The sequence below is a fragment of the Pyxicephalus adspersus genome, chromosome 8, assembly GCF_032062135.1.
Source record: "Pyxicephalus adspersus chromosome 8, UCB_Pads_2.0, whole genome shotgun sequence".
Taxonomy (NCBI): Eukaryota; Metazoa; Chordata; class Amphibia; order Anura; family Pyxicephalidae; genus Pyxicephalus; species Pyxicephalus adspersus.
This window is the reverse complement of record NC_092865.1, coordinates 74476758-74498025: the sequence shown is the minus strand read 5'-3', so window position 1 is coordinate 74498025 and position 21268 is coordinate 74476758. Positions and strand designations below refer to the sequence as shown.

General features: G+C 43.3%; 1 protein-coding gene across 1 annotated transcript; it reads right to left on the bottom strand.

Annotated features, from left to right (window-relative positions):
• Positions 1 to 7822: 7822 nt before the first annotated feature.
• Positions 7823 to 8599, bottom strand: LOC140337502 (SLIT-ROBO Rho GTPase-activating protein 2B-like). Its single transcript, XM_072421253.1, has one exon. It carries the CDS (start codon positions 8597 to 8599, stop codon positions 7823 to 7825), a length of 777 nt encoding a protein of 258 aa, XP_072277354.1.
• Between the last annotated feature and the right edge of the window lie 12669 nt (positions 8600 to 21268).

The following is a 21268-nucleotide window of genomic DNA, read 5'->3' as shown; positions in this document are numbered from 1 at the left end:
TACAGCACTCATTCATGTATCATGCAGTACAACAGTGCAACATACTCCCTGTCTGGTATCAGTAGATACCACTATAGCATTTCAACAGTACATTTTAAATGACATTACTTGCATGAATGAGTCCAAGATGCAAATTTTGATGAAATTGTTCTGGACCTCGAGCCACAGACAGTAGACTATTGAGCAACAAGCAAAATATATCAAGTTCAAATCCAGTCCATGACAAGAAGTCAACATTCAACAGTTGACAGATGGAACAGTTCCTGTAGAAGTTAGATTTTTTCTGCAATGGTGGAATAATTGGTCCTCTGCAGGTAAAAGCAACACAACTACTGTAACCGGTAGGAAAAAAGGTCTCGACTATTCCATTTGTTACAGTTCTCACTTCTACTTTACATACCTTTCCATCTTCTCTGGGAATTTCCTTTGTAATGAGTCCATTAGGTCAATGCAGACAATTGGCATGTTGATCCCTCAACAAAATCACCCTCTCGTAAATTAGCTTTTTGTTTTTGCCTTTTTCTAAGACTTTACAACAAATTTAGATGTTCTTTTCTCCACCTTTCCCAGAAACAACTGGCAAGATGCTGGACATGTTTCCATCGGAATTTGTAAAGATTGTGTTCCTTGAAAACTCCAGGTGAAGTAGGAGTTTCTCCCCGCTTTTTAAGTGAATAAAGCAGCTGGGGTTAGAATAGCAGGAGACTCTGGGTCAACAGAGATTGGAGCAAGAGGCCTTGAGTTGATTATAGCTGACACTTCAGCAAAAAGGTGGTTAAGACTTTGTGAGTGAGCTTAGCAGAGTTAGTGTCTAAAAGCATATAGTGCAAAATGCGTCTAGCGATCTCAATCATTCTCTCCCACGGGCCACCCATATGGGATGAATGTGGTGGGTCGCAACCCTTTTTCTTCAGATATTCCTCAACTGGCTTTCTGTCTATCTCCAATTCCTTGCAAGCTCCAATGAAATTGGCACCATCTGACCTCAAGAGTCTTACTGGTCCTCTAATTGCGAGAAATCTTCTCAGGGCATTTGTAACGCTTGATGAATCCCTAGACTCAACAACCTCTATATGTACTGCTCTCACAGATAGACATGTGAAGATCACTGCCCACCATTTGTTTTGTGCTTGACACAAGTCTGGTGAGTGACAACACTCCATGGTCCAAAGATGTTGGGACCAACATTTGATCAGCCATCTGTTGTTCCTGTTTGTCTACCTGTCAACTTCTGGCATTTAACACACTAGTGTATAACAGAAGCAATCCGTCTCTTTGCACCGATAATTTAGATACCGGCAGTGTGAAGTGCACCTTCTGTGAAATGCCTGCCTTGATGGCTAATCTTCCATGAAAGTGTCAAATTAGCAGAGTAGTGATGTGATAATTACCTGGTATTATTAAGGGATTTATTTCATCACCGAGAAAGAATGCACTATTTTACACGTTTGCGTACTCTTAACATTCCTTGGCTGTCTCTTTTGGGGTTTACACTAGCAAGAGGGCTGGCCTTGAGAATAAGTCTCTTACCTTGAAGACACTGGATTTCCGCAGCGAAGACCTTCTCTTGAACGGTATGGATGATGAGTAGTTCTGCTTGCTGGAGCTCGTCTTTCCCAGGTGGATCCTTACATTTGTGCCAACCATAGCATCCTGAAGTTTGGTCGGATTTGCAATATTCATTGGCAATATGAGTAAGTCTACTTATAGCTCCTTTTAGTCTTTCCAAAGAAGAGAAGTGTATGTAGCGTTGGGTCTTGAATACAATGAGGCAGATTGTGGGAAAGAAAGAAAAAAAGACAGGCTTTTGTGGGGCAAGGTTTTTTTTCCTAAAAGCTAAATTTTATTTAATTGTACATTCTAAAAACAAGACATAGGTCTCCTACACTAGTCCTAGGGTAACACAGGTACACTAATCTTGTGAGCATAGAGTAGTTACATCATATCACAACAAATTTTGTGTGCAGCAATAGACTTGTTTCCCACTCAACATGTTTTGCCCTGCAGAGCTTCTTCCGGGGACTGGGAGACCTTTGAACTAGTGATGGATAGTAATTGTTCACATGTTTTCTTTTGTTATATTATTACTTACGGAAATTAGTGGTTTCATAATTTATCCTTTGAAGTATCTCATCTAAAATTGTTTACAACAAAAAAACTATTTATTACCTCCTTCTATTCTTTATTCTTTTATTCTTCATATTTAATGACATCACACTGAACTCTTAGACACCAATTTAATACGTTGTCCACTATTTTCTACTATAGTTCAACAACGTTACAAAGATAATATTGATGTACCAACCACAATGAATGTACCAATTGGTATTTTGACATGTTATATGATATATCCACCAATGTTGAGTTAGGTATCACTCTGACATGGTATATACCATATTTGATACCATTGAGTAATGCTTCTCTATTATTCACTCCACATTACAACTTTACACTATTGATATTGGCGATTTATGTGATAATTTGTGGCATTTGTGTCTTTGCAACTTTGTGATTCAGAAGAGGACGAGTGCAGCCTCCCCTTGGAGGTGGGGGTGCATTACCAAGCACTTGGCGGCTCCACCCAAGCCACCTACGCAATCACACTCAGGGCAGAAGCACGTGACAGATCAAAGGGCGGAAGCATTCTAGACACGCACGTGTCTGAGTCTTCCCTATATACAGACAGATACACCAGCAGCGCATCCACGTTGTGTGCTTCACACAACGCTCCTGATTTTTACAACACTGAGCGATTTGCTTCATCTTCTTTCATTGCCATCCATTCAGGTATTTGTTCATCTTTTTTTACAACTTTGCAAACTCATATTCCTGTATAACGCTTCAGACATAACTGCAATTTAGATTGATTTTTGTTTTTGCTTTTGCATACCCTTCTAACACTATTGGTTTTTTAATATTGTCCCTATCCTCATTATTTACCTTACTTTGACTACGTTAATACCTAACTTTTATGGATGCATTAAAACTCTTTATTATTAGACACTAGTGTTGACATCTATGATCCCTTAAAACTTCTTCTTTATTTGTGTTATATACTTAATTATTCTACCTACTTTTTAACTATAGACACATCTTTCACTCCCAGACATTCACCTCACAGGATGTTTTCCTTGTTGTTATATTTACATGTATGACATTATAAATATTTAGCCTGGTCATAAAATTCAATTAATTTATGTTTATACAATATATATCTATTCTTAACAATGTTATACATTTTCTTTACTCTATTATATTTTAAATTATCACTTTTTCATTTACTATAAAATAATGATTGACAAGATGTTGAAAAAATATAGTTATGAAGTACTTGTTTTTATACCTTGTACTTATTTATATATTATGTTTGTATGCAGCCTACAATCCAACATCAGGCTGAGAAGTCCCCTGAGGAAGCCATAAGGGGCGAAACGTGTTGGGACACAATTGAACCTCTCATTCCTTAACACCGATATCCATAATTTGTCTAGATAAGAGATTAAAAACCACCCTCATGTCTTCTGATACAGCAGGGTGGATCTCACTGTATATATGATGTATTGTGTGTAAAATATTTGCACTCCTTTTTTTTTATCTTTAAATTCCTTAACTAAGGAATAACACTGTACATTACATCTAATATACTGCCACAGCAAACAAATACCCTGACTCCTATTCTCTTTTGTTTTGAATTGTTCACATGTCCTAAATTGAATATTAAAAATATCAGATTGTACATAGTACATCAATGCCAAAAGAAATTATATATAATACTGTACTCTATACTGTATGAAGAGTGTGAAGTTTACTTGGAGCTGGGCATGAGAGAAGCGAAAGTATGAATATCAGTAAGGTGAACTTGGCCAAACATGAATAGGTTGATGATCAATCTTCTATAGGAAGATAAGTACTTATATAGTTTGTAATAAGAAATACGTAACCTGAACCCAAGTCTCAAAAAAGCTCTAAATAACCTAAAGAGCAACAAAAACATCACAATAAAACCTATATTGTGAATATGGATCACTCCCAATATCTCGACATGTGCTACAAAATTCCTCACAACAAGGATTGGTATGAAACAATCTCAGGAAGCATCATAGACATCTTTTATAGGGAATTTTTGACTATCATCAATCAAGCATATGAATTGGGAACAACTGGCATAAATATGAAAAACTACCTTCTGGTCAAAAACCCCATCATCCTGACCTTCTACTCTATTCCAAAAGTCCAAAAAACCTGCTTAACCCATCTGGATGCCCCATAGTATCGGGAATTGGATCAATAGTTTCATACGCGAGTGAACTGGTGGACGCCTATTTGAGACCGCTAGTAATGAACCTACCATCATACTTGAAGGGCACATTGGAACTTCTGAGATTTACATCTAACTTACTGCTTCCTCAAAATGCCCTCCTTATCACCATTGACGTGTAGGCATTGTACTGCAGCATTCCCCATACAAAAAGCCTATAAATAATACAAGAAGAACTACACCAATACTATCAATCCAACTATGCATTTAACATGTTCATAGTATCAATATTACAATACATCTTAACTAGAACTGTATTCATCTATAATAACCAACATTTCCTTCAAATCCAGGGAGTTGCCATGGGCACACAATACCCAAAACTTTATCTGGGCAACTGGGAGGTAAACCTCTTTCAGAACCCTACACTAACTCCATACAAACAGTTCATATACTGTTGGAAACATTACATTGATGACGTTATCATCATTTGTACCGGTCCTGAATCCTCCCTCAAATCATTTTTTTTCAAAATTCAATCCAATACCTTCAACCTTTCATTTACAATGCAATTTGACCAATGTGAAGTACCGTTTCTAGATACATATGTAAGAATTTTACCATCAGGTCAAATCAGTATGGCTCTCTTCAGGAAAGAGACGGCTAGGAACACCATAGTACAAGCCTCAAGTGTACATCCTATACCATTAAAAAGAAGCATCTCCCTAAGTCAATATTTACAACAAAAATTGTGCCGATGACAGTGACTTTGAAACCGAAGCCAAAGCCTTGAGAGACACTAATCCTAAGAGGATATAGTAAGAAACTTCTGAAGAAATGTTACTATAAAGCAAAAACACAGAAACGTCAGGATCTCTGAAAAAACCTCCCCCACACCAGACGAAACTGCAAGGATTATCATCACTTACAATAATCAGCATAGTACATTATCTAATGTACTAATGAAACATTGGCATATTCTATTAGGGGACCCAAATACAGCTAAATTCTTGAATAAACTACCAAATTTAACATACATGAAATCTTCTTCTCTGAGAGACAGCCTTGACAGCCATTCATTTTCGTACAAATAAATTCCAACACTTAAAAAAACCCAACAGGGGTCTATAAATGTGGCAAATGTCAACAATGCCACTGGATTAGGGAACAGAAAACCATCCAACTCCCTAACAACACGCAGTACAAAGTGAGACAACGCATTGACTGCTCTTCTACAGGTGTGATATATCTGATTTCATGTAGATGGGGCCGCTTCTACGTAGGAAAGACAAAGAGAGCATTCCGTAAAAGGATCTATGAACATATTTACACAATCAAAGCAGGAAAAATGATTACCCCTATTGGGCTTTTATCAATTTTGATCCTGAAAGTATTTCTTTTTCTGCATTGGAACAAGTCCAAAATGACCCCCACCTCTAGGGTTGGATGTGTCTAGAGGTGGGGGGCATTTTGCTTCCTTTACAAGCAAGATGGATCTTTTCATTGAATGCAAATATGCCACCTGGATTGAACGATGTACTTTCTTTCAAACCTTTTTTACTAACCTAATCACACCAGAGTCATCTTATTTCGTTCTAGGAGGGACTTCCCCTATCACTTAGTAATCCTTATTTAAACACTATCAATTACTCTTTTTTTATCACCCCCTGTATCACAATGTATACTTATTTAATGAACTTGTTTTGAGTCACATTGTCTTGTATACACATTTTATATAGTGTACAACAACACCAAACATTAAAGTATTATATTATAACATTATTTTATAATGTCATTTGAATATGCTCAATGTTATAGTATTTTGATCCGCACTTATTGCTGAAACTTTTTTACAGGCGTTTATAGATCTTTACACACCATTCACTCAATAGATAATGAGTTCTCTCTGAACTGTCAGCTATCCAATGGGGGGCGGGAGCACCCTTCGTTTTAAGGGTTTTTTGGTCAACTAGATCCCAAATATTTGGGATTCCGGAGGACCCCCTTATCCCCTGTTTGGGCATCCACCTTTAGCTGCCCAGGACTTGCTAATTCAGAGCATTAGCTCTGATGCATATGCAAGTGAAGACAGAGGTCGGGGAGGGTTAATAATATTATCCTTGTTTGTTTCTCATGCAATTCAATGTCATTCATATTTCCTTTTTTACTTTTGTTTTCAACATAGTCTATTTATAAATATTCCCAGGAAGGGTATCATTTTTTTTTGCCTATGATCGAATATCACTAGCATACCCCATATTCTCCTTGTACACAAATATCCTTCATACATGCTCACAGCCAATACTTTGAATATACTTTATAACCTCATACAACATATTACCACCAATTAGGGTTAATCAGATCTTTTACAATTATTCTTTATCCCAGCTTTTATATATATATATATATATATATATATATATATATATTGTGGGTATTAGCTGGACAAATGGTAGGCAACTAGCAGGGCTGGATGCCAAATCAGGGTTTATTGCAAAAAACAACAAAAAAATTGTCCCAACAGGATGGCTTAACTTCAGCCAGTTAAAGATCAAAGACATAAACACTTATCTCCAGCTGTCCTTGGTGCTATAACAGTCCATTTGCAACAAAAAGGCAGAAAATCAACTAGGGTCACCTTGTTTGTAGAGTCTTGTCTCTCTCCCTCTTTCTGTAGAGTCTTGTCTCTCTCTCTTTGGAACACTGTGGAGCTGCATGCTCTCAAGCCCTCTCCATTAGGGTCTTTTCCTCTTCCTCACACAGAGCACCATTGTGTGACTCCAGATCTGTCTGTGTCTCCAGCACAGTCACTCACACAGGCCACCTGCCTGTGTCTCCAGATCTGTCTGTGTCTCCAGATCTGTCACTCACACAGGCCACCTGCCTGTGTCTCCAGATCTGTCTGTGTCTCCAGCACGGTCACTCACACAGGCCACCTGCCTGTGTCTCCAGCACATCACCTCCCCTGACTGAGCTCCTGGCCCTGGTATATCTCCAGCCTCAGTGCTTCCTCATCAATTATATCCCAGGTGAGAGTCCTCCACCTGACCCTTTACACAGGAGAGGAATCCTGTGCAACTCTATCTGCTCTCTAGTAATTTTCCTGCTGGTTGCCTACATATCCCCCCCCCCTGCCCAAGGCCAGGGGACTGGGCATTTGACCCTAACATACAGTGAACCCTTGATAAGGCATCTTCACATTGCTCTAAATCTTTACTGTCTCTTAATGATTCACTCTCAACTGTGCTTTGCTCATTAATTACAGTACAAGGCTCTGAAACCTCACCAAATGTATTGTTTTCACTGTCTACTAGCTGATGCTCCTCTTTTGTAAGTTCGATACCTTGGGATGACTGCTTTTCTGTTACATCAATATTTTCCTTCTCCTCTACATCCGTCTATCATCTGTAGATGGTTGGTCCACAAACAACCCCAACAATAGACCTTCTCCAGTGTATTTTTCACTTCGTAAAGCCACATCATCTTCATTGTCATCAGATTCTTCCCCTTCTGGTGTAGACTCACCCTCACTACTGAAAATCTCACTCAGAACAGTTTTTTTTGTTATTCTACAACAACTGGGACATTGCCATCTTTATTCTCACTCTTGTCACAGACTGGATGGTCAGAAATATCAGGTTTCTCTTCATTCCATAACTCAATGCTGGATGCATCTGAGAGGACAGTATTTAATTCATTGTCTGATGAATCCATTTTTAAATTTTTTAGACTTTCCAGATCAGTATTTAGGCTTTCAGAATCTGTTGCATCTTCTACTTGCACAAAGTGATAGATAGGATGACAACCAGCAGCATTATAAAGAGTAGGATGATTGCACAGAACAAGCCATTGCTGCTTACTGGTACTGGTTGCATTCTCCAGGGTCTCCAGTCCCTCATGCTTGGAGTGCTGTAAGTTGAAATCCGCATAAAGGAAAGTACGTAGGGCACGATGGAAACTTGAATGGTAGCCCAGATCACAGCAATCAATCAGGTCAGACACGTCATGAATGAAGTATGTGAAGACAGATGCGTTGGTTGCTTCAAGTGCCAATACATATTCATTTTGCGCCTTAACCGTCTTCATGTTGTTCTCAGTGTATTTGGCTTGACGCTTCTCCTTCATTTTTTCAATTTTTCTAACTGAGCTCCGCCATATGTTTTTGTCATCTAAACGGATGCTAGTTGTGGTGTCCGGGGAACGAGGAATCTGGCGATCTTCCTGTTGCACCAATCGACTCTGTTTTTCTGCTTCTTTAAGTTTAGTCTGTGCAGAGATGCTATCTGCATTATACATGTGATATGTCTTCATCACTGTGTACAGCTCATTTGTAACTTTCATTAGGTCGTCTTGCAGCTGTAACCCAATCTATTTACTCTTCTTAAACAGACACCCGGAATCTTCGCCGATCTGACCAAAACGAAGTATAATGTTGTTCAGGTAGATGTCGCTCAATGTGGCATGATTGCGGCTCTCTCTTTTCACTTGTGTAAGCCGTATGTGCATTTTCCTGGTACCACCCTGGGTGAACTGAACATGACAAACATAGCATTCATATTGCTTGTCCCCAGAACGTGTTCTTTTGTGCCTCTGCATGTGCCAATCTAGTTTTGAGCTTCTGGGACAAGTATAACTGCATCGAGCCCATTGGAAAGCTTTCTTTACACTTTTCTTGTCCATTTTTCTCTGTTTTGGAGGCTTCCTATTTCCATGCATGTTTTCAGCCTTCCCTTCCACTGGTATAGCAACTCCTTCCCCAACATGCATCTGAGTTTTCTCTGTGAATTCTTTTGCAGCTTTTTCTAACTGCTCTTGCAGTAGAGCCTCTCTTTGCTCTAGGACTTCAGTGGACTGTGTGAAGTGAGATAAGGCACTATCATGCTCCTCCAGGTTCTCCTTCTGGATGTTTAGACACACTAGGATGTCCTCTACTGCTTGACTATAGTTCTTTGACTCTATACAGACTTCTCTCAGCTTTAGATGAGCTTGTGCAGCCTTTAGCTGGGCATCCTTGTCCTGCTGCCTCTTATATATAACCTTACAAAGGTCCAACATCTCCCAGGCCAGTTGCAGATTGCCAACTTCTTCCTCATCCTCCTCCTCTTTATCTTCAGATTCTCCAGAGTCAGAATCTCCCTCTTTAACCTCCAATGGCTCAGCTTCATCAGACACAGGTTTAGATTCCTTGGACTCTGGGGGTTCAGAAACAGCTGGGGTTGTAGTAGAGGCAGCTTTTTCAGCTGGGGCTTCACAGGAGTTCCTCCTGCTGTTACTGCTGCCCCTGCCCAGTACCCAGTTGAAGATGCCAGTTAAGATTGCTGTCCATGTCGCATTTTGCAAAGTTACAGCTAGCAGATAGGAAAAGGCACAGCAATGTCTCCAGTAGCTACAGCTTCCACACTGTCCATGTAGGTGATGGACTCAACCTTTAATGCCATCCTTGATTACAAACAGAGTCTTCTTTCCCAGCTGATTCCGCCAAGCCCGTTCCCTTTCATGCGCTTTCACTAGACAGCAGGCCCTGAGAGAGATTGTGGACAGCATTAGTAACTGGCATTTAGAGCTGAGTGTAGTGCATCTTTAATACACCACCCCAAAGTGTGTAATGCAATTGTGTAATCTGAAATTTGGGATTGAATGTAGAAGGTCACGTCTTCTGCTTTATCCATTTGGTTCCTCGCTTTATCGGACTGAATTTCTGTGTACGTTAGCACAAAACTGAGAAGTGGGACAGCAGACCCTCTATATATGTTGGGGGGGATGAGATGGGAGACACCGGTATGTGTAACGGGGCAGCACTAGTACCAGCAAAAGGAGGAGGCAGTGGGCTCTGAGAGGGAGCGTGGACGGCCTTGGTATCTTGCATCTAGAGATAGGTACTGGGCAGGCAGCAACATCAGTAACAGAAGGAGGAGGAGGTGGTGGGCTCTCAGACGACATTAGTAACTGGCATCCAGATTTGGTTACTGGGCAGGCAGCAGCAGTAACAGCAGGAGGAGGAGGTGGTGGGCTCTCAGACGACATTAGTAACTGGCATCCAGATTTGGTTACTGGGCAGGCAGCAGCAGTAACAGCAGGAGGAGGAGGTGGTGGGCTCTGGGACCAAGTGTGAACGGCATTAGTATCTTGCATTTAGAGTTGAATACTGGGCAGGAGGCAGCAAAAGGTAAAGCAGGAGGAGGAAGCGTTGGGTTCTGAGACAGAGCGTGGACGGCATTAGTATCTTGCATCTACAGTTGGGTACTGGGCAGGCGGCAGCAACAGTTACAGTGGGAGGAGGAGGCAGTGGGCTCTGAGACAGAGCATGGACGGCATTAGTATTTTGCATCTCTAGTTGGGTACTGGGCAGGCGGCAGCATCAGTTACAGCAGGAGAAGGAGGCGGTGGGCTCTCAGACGAAGTGTGGATGACATTAATAATTGGCATTTAGATTTGGTTCCTGGGCGAGAAGCAGAAGTAACAGCAAGAGGATGAGGCGATTTGCTCTGAGACCAAGTGAGGATGGCATTTGTATCTGGCATCTAGGTACTGGGCAGGCGGCAGCCTCAGTAACAGAAGGAATAGGAGGCGGTGGGCTCTCAGACGACGTGTGGACGACATTAGTGACTGGAACCTAGAGTTGGGTACTGGGCAGGCAGCAGTATCAGTAACAGCAGAAGGAGGAGGCGGTGGGATCTGAGACCAAGTGTGGATGGCATTAGTATCTTGCATCTAGAGTTAGGTACTGGGCATGCGGCCCAGTACCTCAGTAACAGAAGGAGTAGGAAGCGGTGGGCTCTAAGACGACGTGTGATCGACATTAGTAATTGGCATCCAGAATTGGTTACTGGGTAGGCAGCAGCAGTAAAAGCAAAAGGAAGAGATGGTGGGTTCTGAGACAGAGTGTGGATGGCATTAGTATCTTGCATCTACAGTTGGGTACTGGGCATACAGCAGTATCAGTAATAGCAGAAAGAGGAGGCAGTGGGATCTGGGACAGAGCGTGAACAGCATTAGTATCTTGCATTTAGAGTCGGGTACTGGGGCAGCAGCAGCTTTTGTTACAGTAGGAAGAGGAGGCAGTGGGCTCTGAGATGGAGCTTGGATGGCATTAGTATCTTGTATCTCTAGTTGGGTACTGGGCAGGCGGCAGCATCAGCTACAGTAGGAGGAGAAGGAGGCGGTGGGCTCTGAGATGGAGCCTGGACGGCATTAGAATCTTGCATCTACAGTTCGGTACTTGGCAGGCGACAACATCAGTCACAGCAGAAGGAGGAGGTGGAGAGCAAGTGTGGACGGCATTAGTAACTGGCATCCACATTAGATTCCTGGGCGAAAAGCAACAGTAACAGCAGGAGGATGAGGCGGTTTGCTCTGAGACCAAGTGAGGCTGGCATTTGTATCTGGCATGTAGAGTTAGGTACTGGGCAGACGGCAGCATCAGTTACAGCAGGAGGAGGATGAGGCGGTGGGCACTGAGAAGAAGTGTGGACGTCATTAGTATCTTGCATGTAGAGTTAGGTACTGGGCAGGCGGCAGCCTCAGTAACAGAAGGAGGAGGAGGCGGTGGGCTCTCAGACGACATGTGGACAACATTAGTGACTGGCATCCAGAATTGGTTAAAGGGTAGGCAGCAGCAGTAACAGCAAGAGGAGGAGGCGGTGGGCTCTCAGACCAAGTGTGGATGGCATTAGTATCTTGCATCTAGAGTTTTGTACTGGGCAGGCAGCAGTATCAGTAACAGCAGAAAGAGGAGACGGTGAGCTCTGAGATGGAGCGTGAACGGCATTATTATCTTGCATTTAGAGTTGGGTACCGGGCAGTCAGCAGAATAAGTTACAGCAGGAGGAGGAGGCGGTGGGCTCTGAGATGGAGGGTGGACGGCATTAGTATCTTGCATCTACAGTTTGGTACTGGGCTGGAGGCAGCATCAGTAACAGTAGAAGGAGGAGGCGGTGGGCTCTGAGACAGAGCGTGGACAACATTAGTATCTTGCATCTACAGTTTGGTACTGGGCAGGCGGCAGCATCAGTAACAGCAGAAGGAGGAGGCGGTGGGCTCTGAGACGGATCGTGGACGGCATTAGTATCTTGCATCTACATTTTTGTACTGGGCAGGTAGCAGCATCAGTAACAGAAGGAGGAGGAGGCGGTGGGCTCTGAGACCAAGTGTAGACGGCATGAGTATCTTGCATCTAGAGTTGGGTACTGAGTAGGCGGCAGCATGAGTAACAGAAGAAGGAGGAGGCGGTGGGTTCTCAGACTACGTGTGGACGACATTAGTAACTGGCATCCAGAATTGGTTACTGGGCAGGCAGCAGCAGTAACTGCAGGAGGAGGAGGAGGCGGTGGACATTAGTGTCTTGCATTTAGAGTTGAATACTGGGCAGGCGGCAGGATAAGTTAAAGCAGGAGGAGGAGGTGGTGGGTTTTGAGATGGAGCGTGGTCGGCATTAGTCTCTTGCATTTAGAGTTGGGTACTGGGCAGGCAGCAATATCAGTAACAGCAGAAGGAGGTGGCTGTGGGCTCTGAAATGGAGCGTGGATGGCATTAGTATCTTGCATCTAGAGTTGTGTACTGGGCAGGCAGCAGTATCAGTAACAGCAGAAGGAGGGGACTGTGGGCTCTGAGACAGAGCATGAATGGCATTAGTATCTTGCATTTAGAGTTGAGTACTGGGCCGACGGCAGTATCGGTTACAGCAGGAGGAGGAGGCGGTGGGCTCTGAGACGGAGCTTGGACGGCATTAGTATCTTGTATCTCCAGTTGGGTACTGGGCAGGTGGCAGCATCAGTTACAGCAGGAGGAGGAGGCGGTGGGCTCTGAGACGGAGCTTGGGCGGCATTAGTATCTTACATCTGGATTTGGGTACTGGGCAGGTGGCAGCATCAGTAATATCAGAAGTAGGAGGCAGTGGGCCCTATGACAGAGCAAGGACTGCATTAGAGGTTGAGGTCATCACCTCTATGGACAGTGTAGAAGCTGTAGCTATTGGAGACATGAATGGATGAACGAAATTCACACTGTCTATACCTACTATCTTGTGAAACCACATAAAAGGAAACAGGCTTGGTGGAATCAGTGGGGAAATACCTACATTTTTTAACATTTGTGGATATCTAGCAAATGCTATCACAGTTAAATATCTGTATTTATTTTCAGATAAAAACATACAATTTTATGTTTTTTTTTTTAAATATTTCTTTATTGGCAAAATAAAAATACAAATAATCATAGACTATAAATAACATTGTTTCAAACAGGTATTTCTCCTGCCCTTACACCATTTTCCAATTTTCCATACAAAAAACGTCAAATCAACAAAATTACCAGGACATAACCAATACCAAAACATAGCAAATAGGTATTGCCAAGAATCAGTTGCTGAACTCTGTTGCTCCAGAGGTCCCAGAAGCAATTGAACAGCTTATTTCAATATTTCAAAACACTTTCACAAAATAGCCACAGATTTCCAAATAGCACATATATACAACATCCACAAATCTTTATTCAATCATATCTCGCCAATACCTAACGAATCACCCATAGTCAAGTAAGTATTATAATGGGTGAAGGTTCCTGGTGTCATACCAGACCGTTTTATGGGTTTTAGGATAGATACCAAGAGCTATCATGAATAAATATCTGTCATTTTATCAATTAATACAGAAATGTTTATGTTTGTTGTGATAGATTGTAAGAGGTATCTTAAATTATGATAGCTCTTGCAATCTATCACAAAAACCAAAAAAAATTCTATATTTATCCATAAAAAATACAGATATTTTATTCTGATTGCACTTAGTATCTATCCAAAAACCCGAAAAATGTTCAGTATTTCTGTAAAAAAAATACAGATTTTTAATTCCAATCCCACTTGCTATCTATCATAATATCCATAAAAATTTCTGTATTTCTCTCCAAAAAATACAGATATTTCATTATGATTAGTGTTGGTCGAATAGCTCACCATTCAATTCAACCGCTATTTGGTCAAATAATGCATAATTTTTTGGGTGATTGAACTTTGAATTCGAACTCTATTAAAGTCAATGGGGGAAAAATTCAGGTTGTTATTCGGGTTGGTGGAGAGCTTCTGCAGCCTATAAATACATTTAAAAAGACATGTCAAGACTCTCCCAGCTCTGCACAACTCTGTACAAGTAAAAAAAAAATAAGGAAGTCTTTTTTCTGTTGCTGGCAAGAAGTTTTGGTTGAATAGCTCACGCCATTTTATGGGTGTCGGCCAAGGGAACATGCCGGATTTTACACGGTCTCCGAGTACAGCCAGAGAGGGACATGAGGGGGGTTTCTCTGGTCCAAAAATTAGCCACCAGGTTTCACTGCTCCATTACAAGCCATACACAGGCTTCAGAGTACAGGCAGAGGTCTCTGAGGGGGGTCTTTCAGTCCAAAAATTAGCCAGCTACACAGCTCTGTTATACATTACAAGTGACAGGTAGCAGCAGAAGCAGTAGTAGGAGGAGGCGGTGGGCACTGAGACGGAGCAGGGACCGCAATTGTAACTGGCATCTAGAGTTGGGAACTGGGCAGGTGGCATCAGTTACAGCATGAGGAGGAGGCGGTGGGCCCTGAGAAGGAGCAAGGACAGCATTAGAGGTTGAGGCCATCACCCATATGGACAGTGTCGAAGCTCAAGCTATTGGAGACATGAATGGATCAACGAGATTCCAATCCGTACCTACTATGTAGCGAAACCACATGAAACAGAACCGGCTTGGCGGAATCAGCGGGGAAAGAAGACCCTGTTGAGCCTGAGTCTAGTCTGGCATCTAGAGCTGGGTACTGGGCAGTGGGCAGGCAGCAGCAGTAATAGCATGAGGAGGAGGCCGCAGGCCCTGAGACGTAGTGTGGATGGCTGTGTTACTCCTCCTGCTCTTACTGCTGCCGCCTGCCCACTGCCCAGTACCCAGCTCTAGATGCTAGACTAGACACAAACTCAACAGGGTCTTTTTGCCCCATTAATTCCGCCAAGCCTGTTCCCTTTCATGTGGTTTTGCTACATAGTAGGTAGGGGCAGATTGGAATCTCGTTCATTCATTCATGTCTCCAATAGCTACAACTTCGACACTGTCCATATAGGTGAAGGATTCAACCTCTAATGCCGTCCTTGCTCCGTCTCAGGGCCCACCGCCTCCTCCTCATGCTGTTTTTGATGCCGCCTGCCCAGTACCTAGCTCTAGATGCCAGTTACCAATGCTGTCCACGCTCCGTCTCAGAGCCTCTTCCTGCTCTTCCTGCTGCACGGCCCAGGCTTGATCAATATGAGGTATCAGGATGCAGGTATACTTCTGATGAGCCAGCTGATTCGAGTGGGTGGCATTTTTAACCCTGGAGCGCAGGTCGAAGCGTAAGTGGAAGTGCACGTCAATCACATCCAATTGGTGCAAATCTGCCAGTGTGGCCCTGTATAAATTCCCTTCTATGATGTCCCAGCGCATATTAGGAATGGGGTACTCTAGCACTTCACCAGCTTTGAATCCAACAGACATGGACGTGTTGCATATCAACAGACATTTAGGGCTTAGCACCTCTGTGAGCCGAATAAACAGGTGGTCCATGTTGGTTTTGTACATTTGCAGTGACTGATTGCTCATCATGATACCTGCTATCACCCTTTATACATGCGGTGATGATGACAACGCCGGGCTAAGGTCCATGTTGGAAGTTGGCCAGCATGTTCTCTATGTACTGCAAAGAAACACAGGTCAGGAAGTAGAACCGTACAAGTTGGTGGTCAGTTCTGTAATGACGCAATTAATGTTCTGGGGTAACATACACAGAAATTCAGTACGATAAAGTGTGGTACCGATGGATGAAGCAGAAGTTTTGGCCTTCTACATTCAATCACAAATTTCAGATTACACATTTCGGGGTGTCATTAAAGATGCACTACACCCAGTTCTAGATGCCAGTTACTAATGCCTTCCACACTCCGTCTCAGGGCCTGCTATCAAGTGAAAGCACATGAAAGGAAATGGGGGATGGCGGAATCAATGGGGAAAGAAAATCCTCTTGAGCTTGAGTCTAGTCTGGCATCTAGAGCTGGGTATTGGACAGTGGGCAGGCAGCAGCAGTAAAAGCAAGAAGAGTAGGCGGTGGGCCCTAAGTAGTGTGGATGGCATTGTTAACTGACATCTAGAGCTGGGTACTGGGAGGAGGAGGCGTTGGGCCCTGAGACGGAGCAAGGAGTGCATTACAACAGAAGGCCATCACCTTTACGGACAATGTAGTCTATTGTAGCTATTGGAGACATGAATGGATGAGTGAGATTCCAATCTGTCCTTACCTACTATGTACCGAAACCACATGAAAGGGATTGGGCTTGGAGGAATCAGCGAGAAAGAAGACCCTGTTGAGCTGAAGTCTAGTCTGGCATCTAGAGGTGAGTACTGGGAGGAGGAGGAGGCGGTGGGCCCTGACACACAGCAAGGAGGGCATTATAATTTAAGGGCCTCACCTATGTGGACAGTGTGGAAGCAGTAGCTTTTGAAGACATAAATGGATGAGCGAGATTCCAATCTGTCCCTACCTACTATATAGCAAAACCACATGAAAGGGATTGGGCTTGGAGGAATCAGCGGGGAAAGAAGACCCTGTTGAGCTTGATTCTAGTCTGGCATCCAGAGCTGGGTACTGGGAGGAGGAGGAGGCGGTGAGCCCTGACACGCAGCAAGGAGGGCATTATAATGGAAGGCCCTCACCTATGTGGACAGTGTGGAAGCAGTAGCTATTGGAGACATGAATGGATGAGCGAGATTCCAATCTGTCCTTACCTACTATGTACCTAAACCACATGAAAGGGATTGGGCTTGGAGGAATCAGCGGGGAAAGAAGACCCTGTTGAGCATGAGTCTAGTCTGGCATCTAGAGGTGGGTACTGGGAGGAGGAGGAGACGGTGGGCCCTGCCACGCAGCAGGTCCCTACCTACTATATAGCGAAACCACATGAAAGGGAACGGGCTTGGTGGAATCAATGGGGCAAAAAGACCCTGTTGAGAAAGGGATTGGGTTTGGAGGAATCAGCGGGGAAAGAAGAACCTGTTGATCTGGAGTCTAGTCTGGCATATAGAGCTGGGTACTGGGAGGAGGAGGCGGTGGGCCATGAGACAGAGCAAGGAGGGCATTACAACATAAAGCCATCACCTATGTTGACAGTGTAGAAACTGTAGCTACTGGAGACATTGCTTTGTAGGGCACTAACTTTTCCTATCTGCTAGCTGTTACTTTCTAAAAAGCAGCATGGACAGCCTTGTTAACTGGCATCTACAGCTGGGTACTGGGCAGGCAGCAGCAATAACAGAAGGAGGAAGAGATGGTGAGCTCTGGAACAAAGTGTGGACAGCATTAGTATCTTGCATTTAGAGTTTTGTACTGGGCAGGTGGCAGCATCATTTACAGCAGGAGGAAGAGGTGGTGGGCTCTGAGATGGAGTGGGGACTGCATTGGGAACTGACATCTACAGCTGGTTACTGGGCAGGCGGCAACATCAGTAACAGCAGAAAAAGGAGAAGCTGGGCCCTGAGACGGAGTGTGGATGGCATTAGTAACTGGCATCTAAGGTTGGGTATTGGGCAGCAGCAGTAACAGCATGAGGAGGAGGTATTTAGGACTGAGACCGAGTGTGGATGACATTAGTAATTGGCATCTAGAGTTGGGTACAAGGCCGGCAGCAGCAGTAACAGCATGACGAGGAGGCAATTAGCACTAAGACGGAGTGTGGACAACATTAGTAATTGCCTTGGCATCTAGAGTTGGGTACTAGGCTGTCAGCATCATTTTCAGCAGGAGGAGGAGGTGGTGGGCTCTGAGACGGAGTATTATTATTATTATTATTATTATTAAACAGGATTTATATAGCGCCAACATATTACGCAGCGCTGTACATTAAATAGGGATTGCAAATAATTCTCTGTATTTTTTTTACAGAAATACAGAATTTTTTCTGTTTAATTTGATAGGTAGCAAGTGTTATCAGAAATAATTCCCTCTGCTAATTAGCCCTCTAGCGGTATTCCTGAATGTGACTCGGGGTGGATTTTACCTACAAAAAATGGTAATCCCAAGTCACACTCGGGGTTGCATAAAACTTAAAAAAAAAAAAACACATAACTTGTTATATTCTACTCCCCTGCCATCCTGCTTTCTTCTTTCTTCGATCTTCAGCCGGCAGAGACGTTCTCTGGGGATTGCCGGTGAAGTCGGTGCAGGCAGCAGAGGGAAAATTCAAATAATTTTTTATTGAATTCAATACAAAATAGCTGTATTGAGTCCAAAAAAAAAATCTTTAAATAATATATAAATAATTATTATGATATATATATATATATAATTACTATTATAATTTCTGTATTTCTGTAAATATTTCTGTACATTTCTGTATTTATGTAAATAAAAAATACAGAGAATAAATTCTGATCCTTCTCGCTACCTATTAAAATAAACAGAAAATTTTCTGTATTTCTGTAATGAAATACTGAGAAGTTAGCCATATACTGTTGGGAGTTAGCCATATGTCCTCCTGCTCCCACAAGGCACTTAGAATGGCTGCGCCCCTGTAGCAGAGGGAACACAGGCTTCGCAACCTCAGGACTGCGTGGCAACGTAGGAATTGTGCACCGAAATAGCAAACTGCATGATCTTTCTGGCGGTAAACATGTGCTGCCGAATAGGAGGTGCCGGGTCTCCACTGCAAAGTGTCCCTGGATGAATAGTTTAAGGCACAAGAGTCAAAGAAGGAGGTAGAAGTGGAGGTTGAGGTGGAAATTGCATGGCGATGTGCTCTGGGCGGAGGTAGGTATGCAGGCCTTGCTGCACCTGCATCTTCCCCTGTAGCCATACCCAGTAAGCTGTATAGGAAATATATCTTCCCAGTCCATGCTTGCTTCAGCAACCAATGCAAAGCAGGAACACATTTTTGTGCAAAATACTATCGCTTAGGCATAACGTACTGTGGGTTCCTGCAGAGAAATGCGTAACGGAACACATTGGAGTCCACCAGCCGGTAAGGGAGGAGCTCTGATGCTATCAGCTGTGCAATTGCCGAAATGATCAGCATTGTTTTGGGGTCATTTGGGACATATTTCCTCTTGCGCTCCAGCATCTGGGGGATGGAAGGTTGGATGCTGCTAATGCTAACCACAGAAACATTGGATGATGGGGTAGAAGTTGTGGGGGATGGCAATGATGCCTGGCCCTGACTTCTAGCAACGCCACAGACAGCAGCCGATCTGCTTTGGAGCTGCTGCTCATCACTAGTGCAGCCTGAAAAAGGTAATGATCACCTAGATGCCACACTCAAATTCCTGGCAGCAGCACGGGTAACTTTGGTGGCAGAAGGAGGAAAGGCAGCGGAGGAAGATCAAGCAGTTTGAGCTTGCTTCTTGGGTGGAGGTGGTCACACAGAGCTCTGTGCTTTCACTAGGTGTTCCCGCCAGGTTACTGGGTGGTGGCTTTTTAAATGGGTGCTCCTGCAACTTGTTCCAAGTTTGTTTTGGTTTTTGCCTTGTTTCAAGTGTTGAGCATACAGTTTGAGCAGGAGGAGTAACACAGCCATACACATTATGTCTCAGGGCCTGCCGCTTCCTCCTCATGCTCTTACTGCTGCTGCCTGCCCTCTACCCAGTACCCAGCTCTAGATGCCAGACTAGACTCGGGCTCAACAGGGTCTTCTTTCCCTGCTGATTCTGTCAAGCCCGTTCCCTTTCATGTGGTTTCGCTGCATAGTTGGTATGGATTGGAATCTCGTTGATCCATTCATGTCTCCGATAGCTACAGCTTCAACACTGTCCATATGGGTGATGGCCTCAACCTCTAATGCCGTCCTTGCTCCTTCTCAGGGCCCAACGCCTCCTCCTCATGCTGTAACTGATGCCACGTGCATAGTTCCCAACTCTGGATGCCAGTTACCAAAGCGGTGCCCGCTCTGTCTCAGTGCCCACTGCCTCCTCCTACTGCTGCTCTGCCTGTACTCTGAAGCCTGTGTATGGCTTGTAACGGAGCGGTGAAACCTGGTGGCTAATTTTTGGACCAGAGAAACCCCCTCATGTCCCTCTCTGGCTGTACTCAGATACCGTGTAAAATCCGGTATGTTCCCTTGGCCGCCCCATAAAATGGCCTTGCCAGCAACAGAAAAAAGACTTCCTTATTTTAATTTTACTTGTACAGTGTTGTGCAGAGATGGGAGAGTCTTGGCATGTCTTTTTAAATGTATTTATAGGCTGTAGAAGCTCTCCACCGACCCGAATAACAACCCAAATTTTTCCCCCATTGACTCGAATTCGGCATTCGACCACACAAATATTTATGCATTATTCGGCCGAATAGCAGTCGAATCGAATAGCGACCTATTCGATCAACACTAAATATGAGGGCCATGCTATCAAAATATTACAGGATCTAAACAGATCTAAACAGACATTGGATAAACATAGGGCTTTGAGCCTCTTACTACAGATGTTGTGGGAGCACAATAGGTCCTGCAGATAAGGGTTTCGTTTTCAATTAATAGTTTGCAAAGCTGGCAGAAGCTTTATTCTTAGGGATTCATCAGTAATGGAGAGTCTGACTCAGGCTCCTAATCTACCCCCCGCTACCATGTCAGAGTGGCCTGCTACATTTTTCCCATTTCTTGGCTTTTCAGACATGTCTTGTCATTTACCCATGACACTAAAAGTTTCTGGTACAAAGCATGACAAAGGCATGTATAAATGAATTCCTGTTTGCTCTTTAACATTGTAACACATGTGATGAAAATACATAGTTACATAGCATGTTAGGTTGAAAAAAGACAAAAGTATATCAAGGTCAATCAATAGGGAAATAAACATATCCCAGACATAAAACCCTATAAAGCATATTTGGTCCAGGGCAAGGCAAAAAACCCTGGTACAATTTTCTTTCTTCCTGATTCCATGAGGCAATCGGATGTTTCCTGGATCAACAGTCACTGTTATTTTTACTTTAAAGCCTTAATACCCAGTTATATTTTGTGCTTCTAGAAAAACATCC

Excerpts from the sequence above, each read along its gene's own strand:
- LOC140337502 (XM_072421253.1), bottom strand. The coding sequence starts at position 8,599 with ATGAAAGTTACAAATGAGCTGTACACAGTGATGAAGACATATCACATG.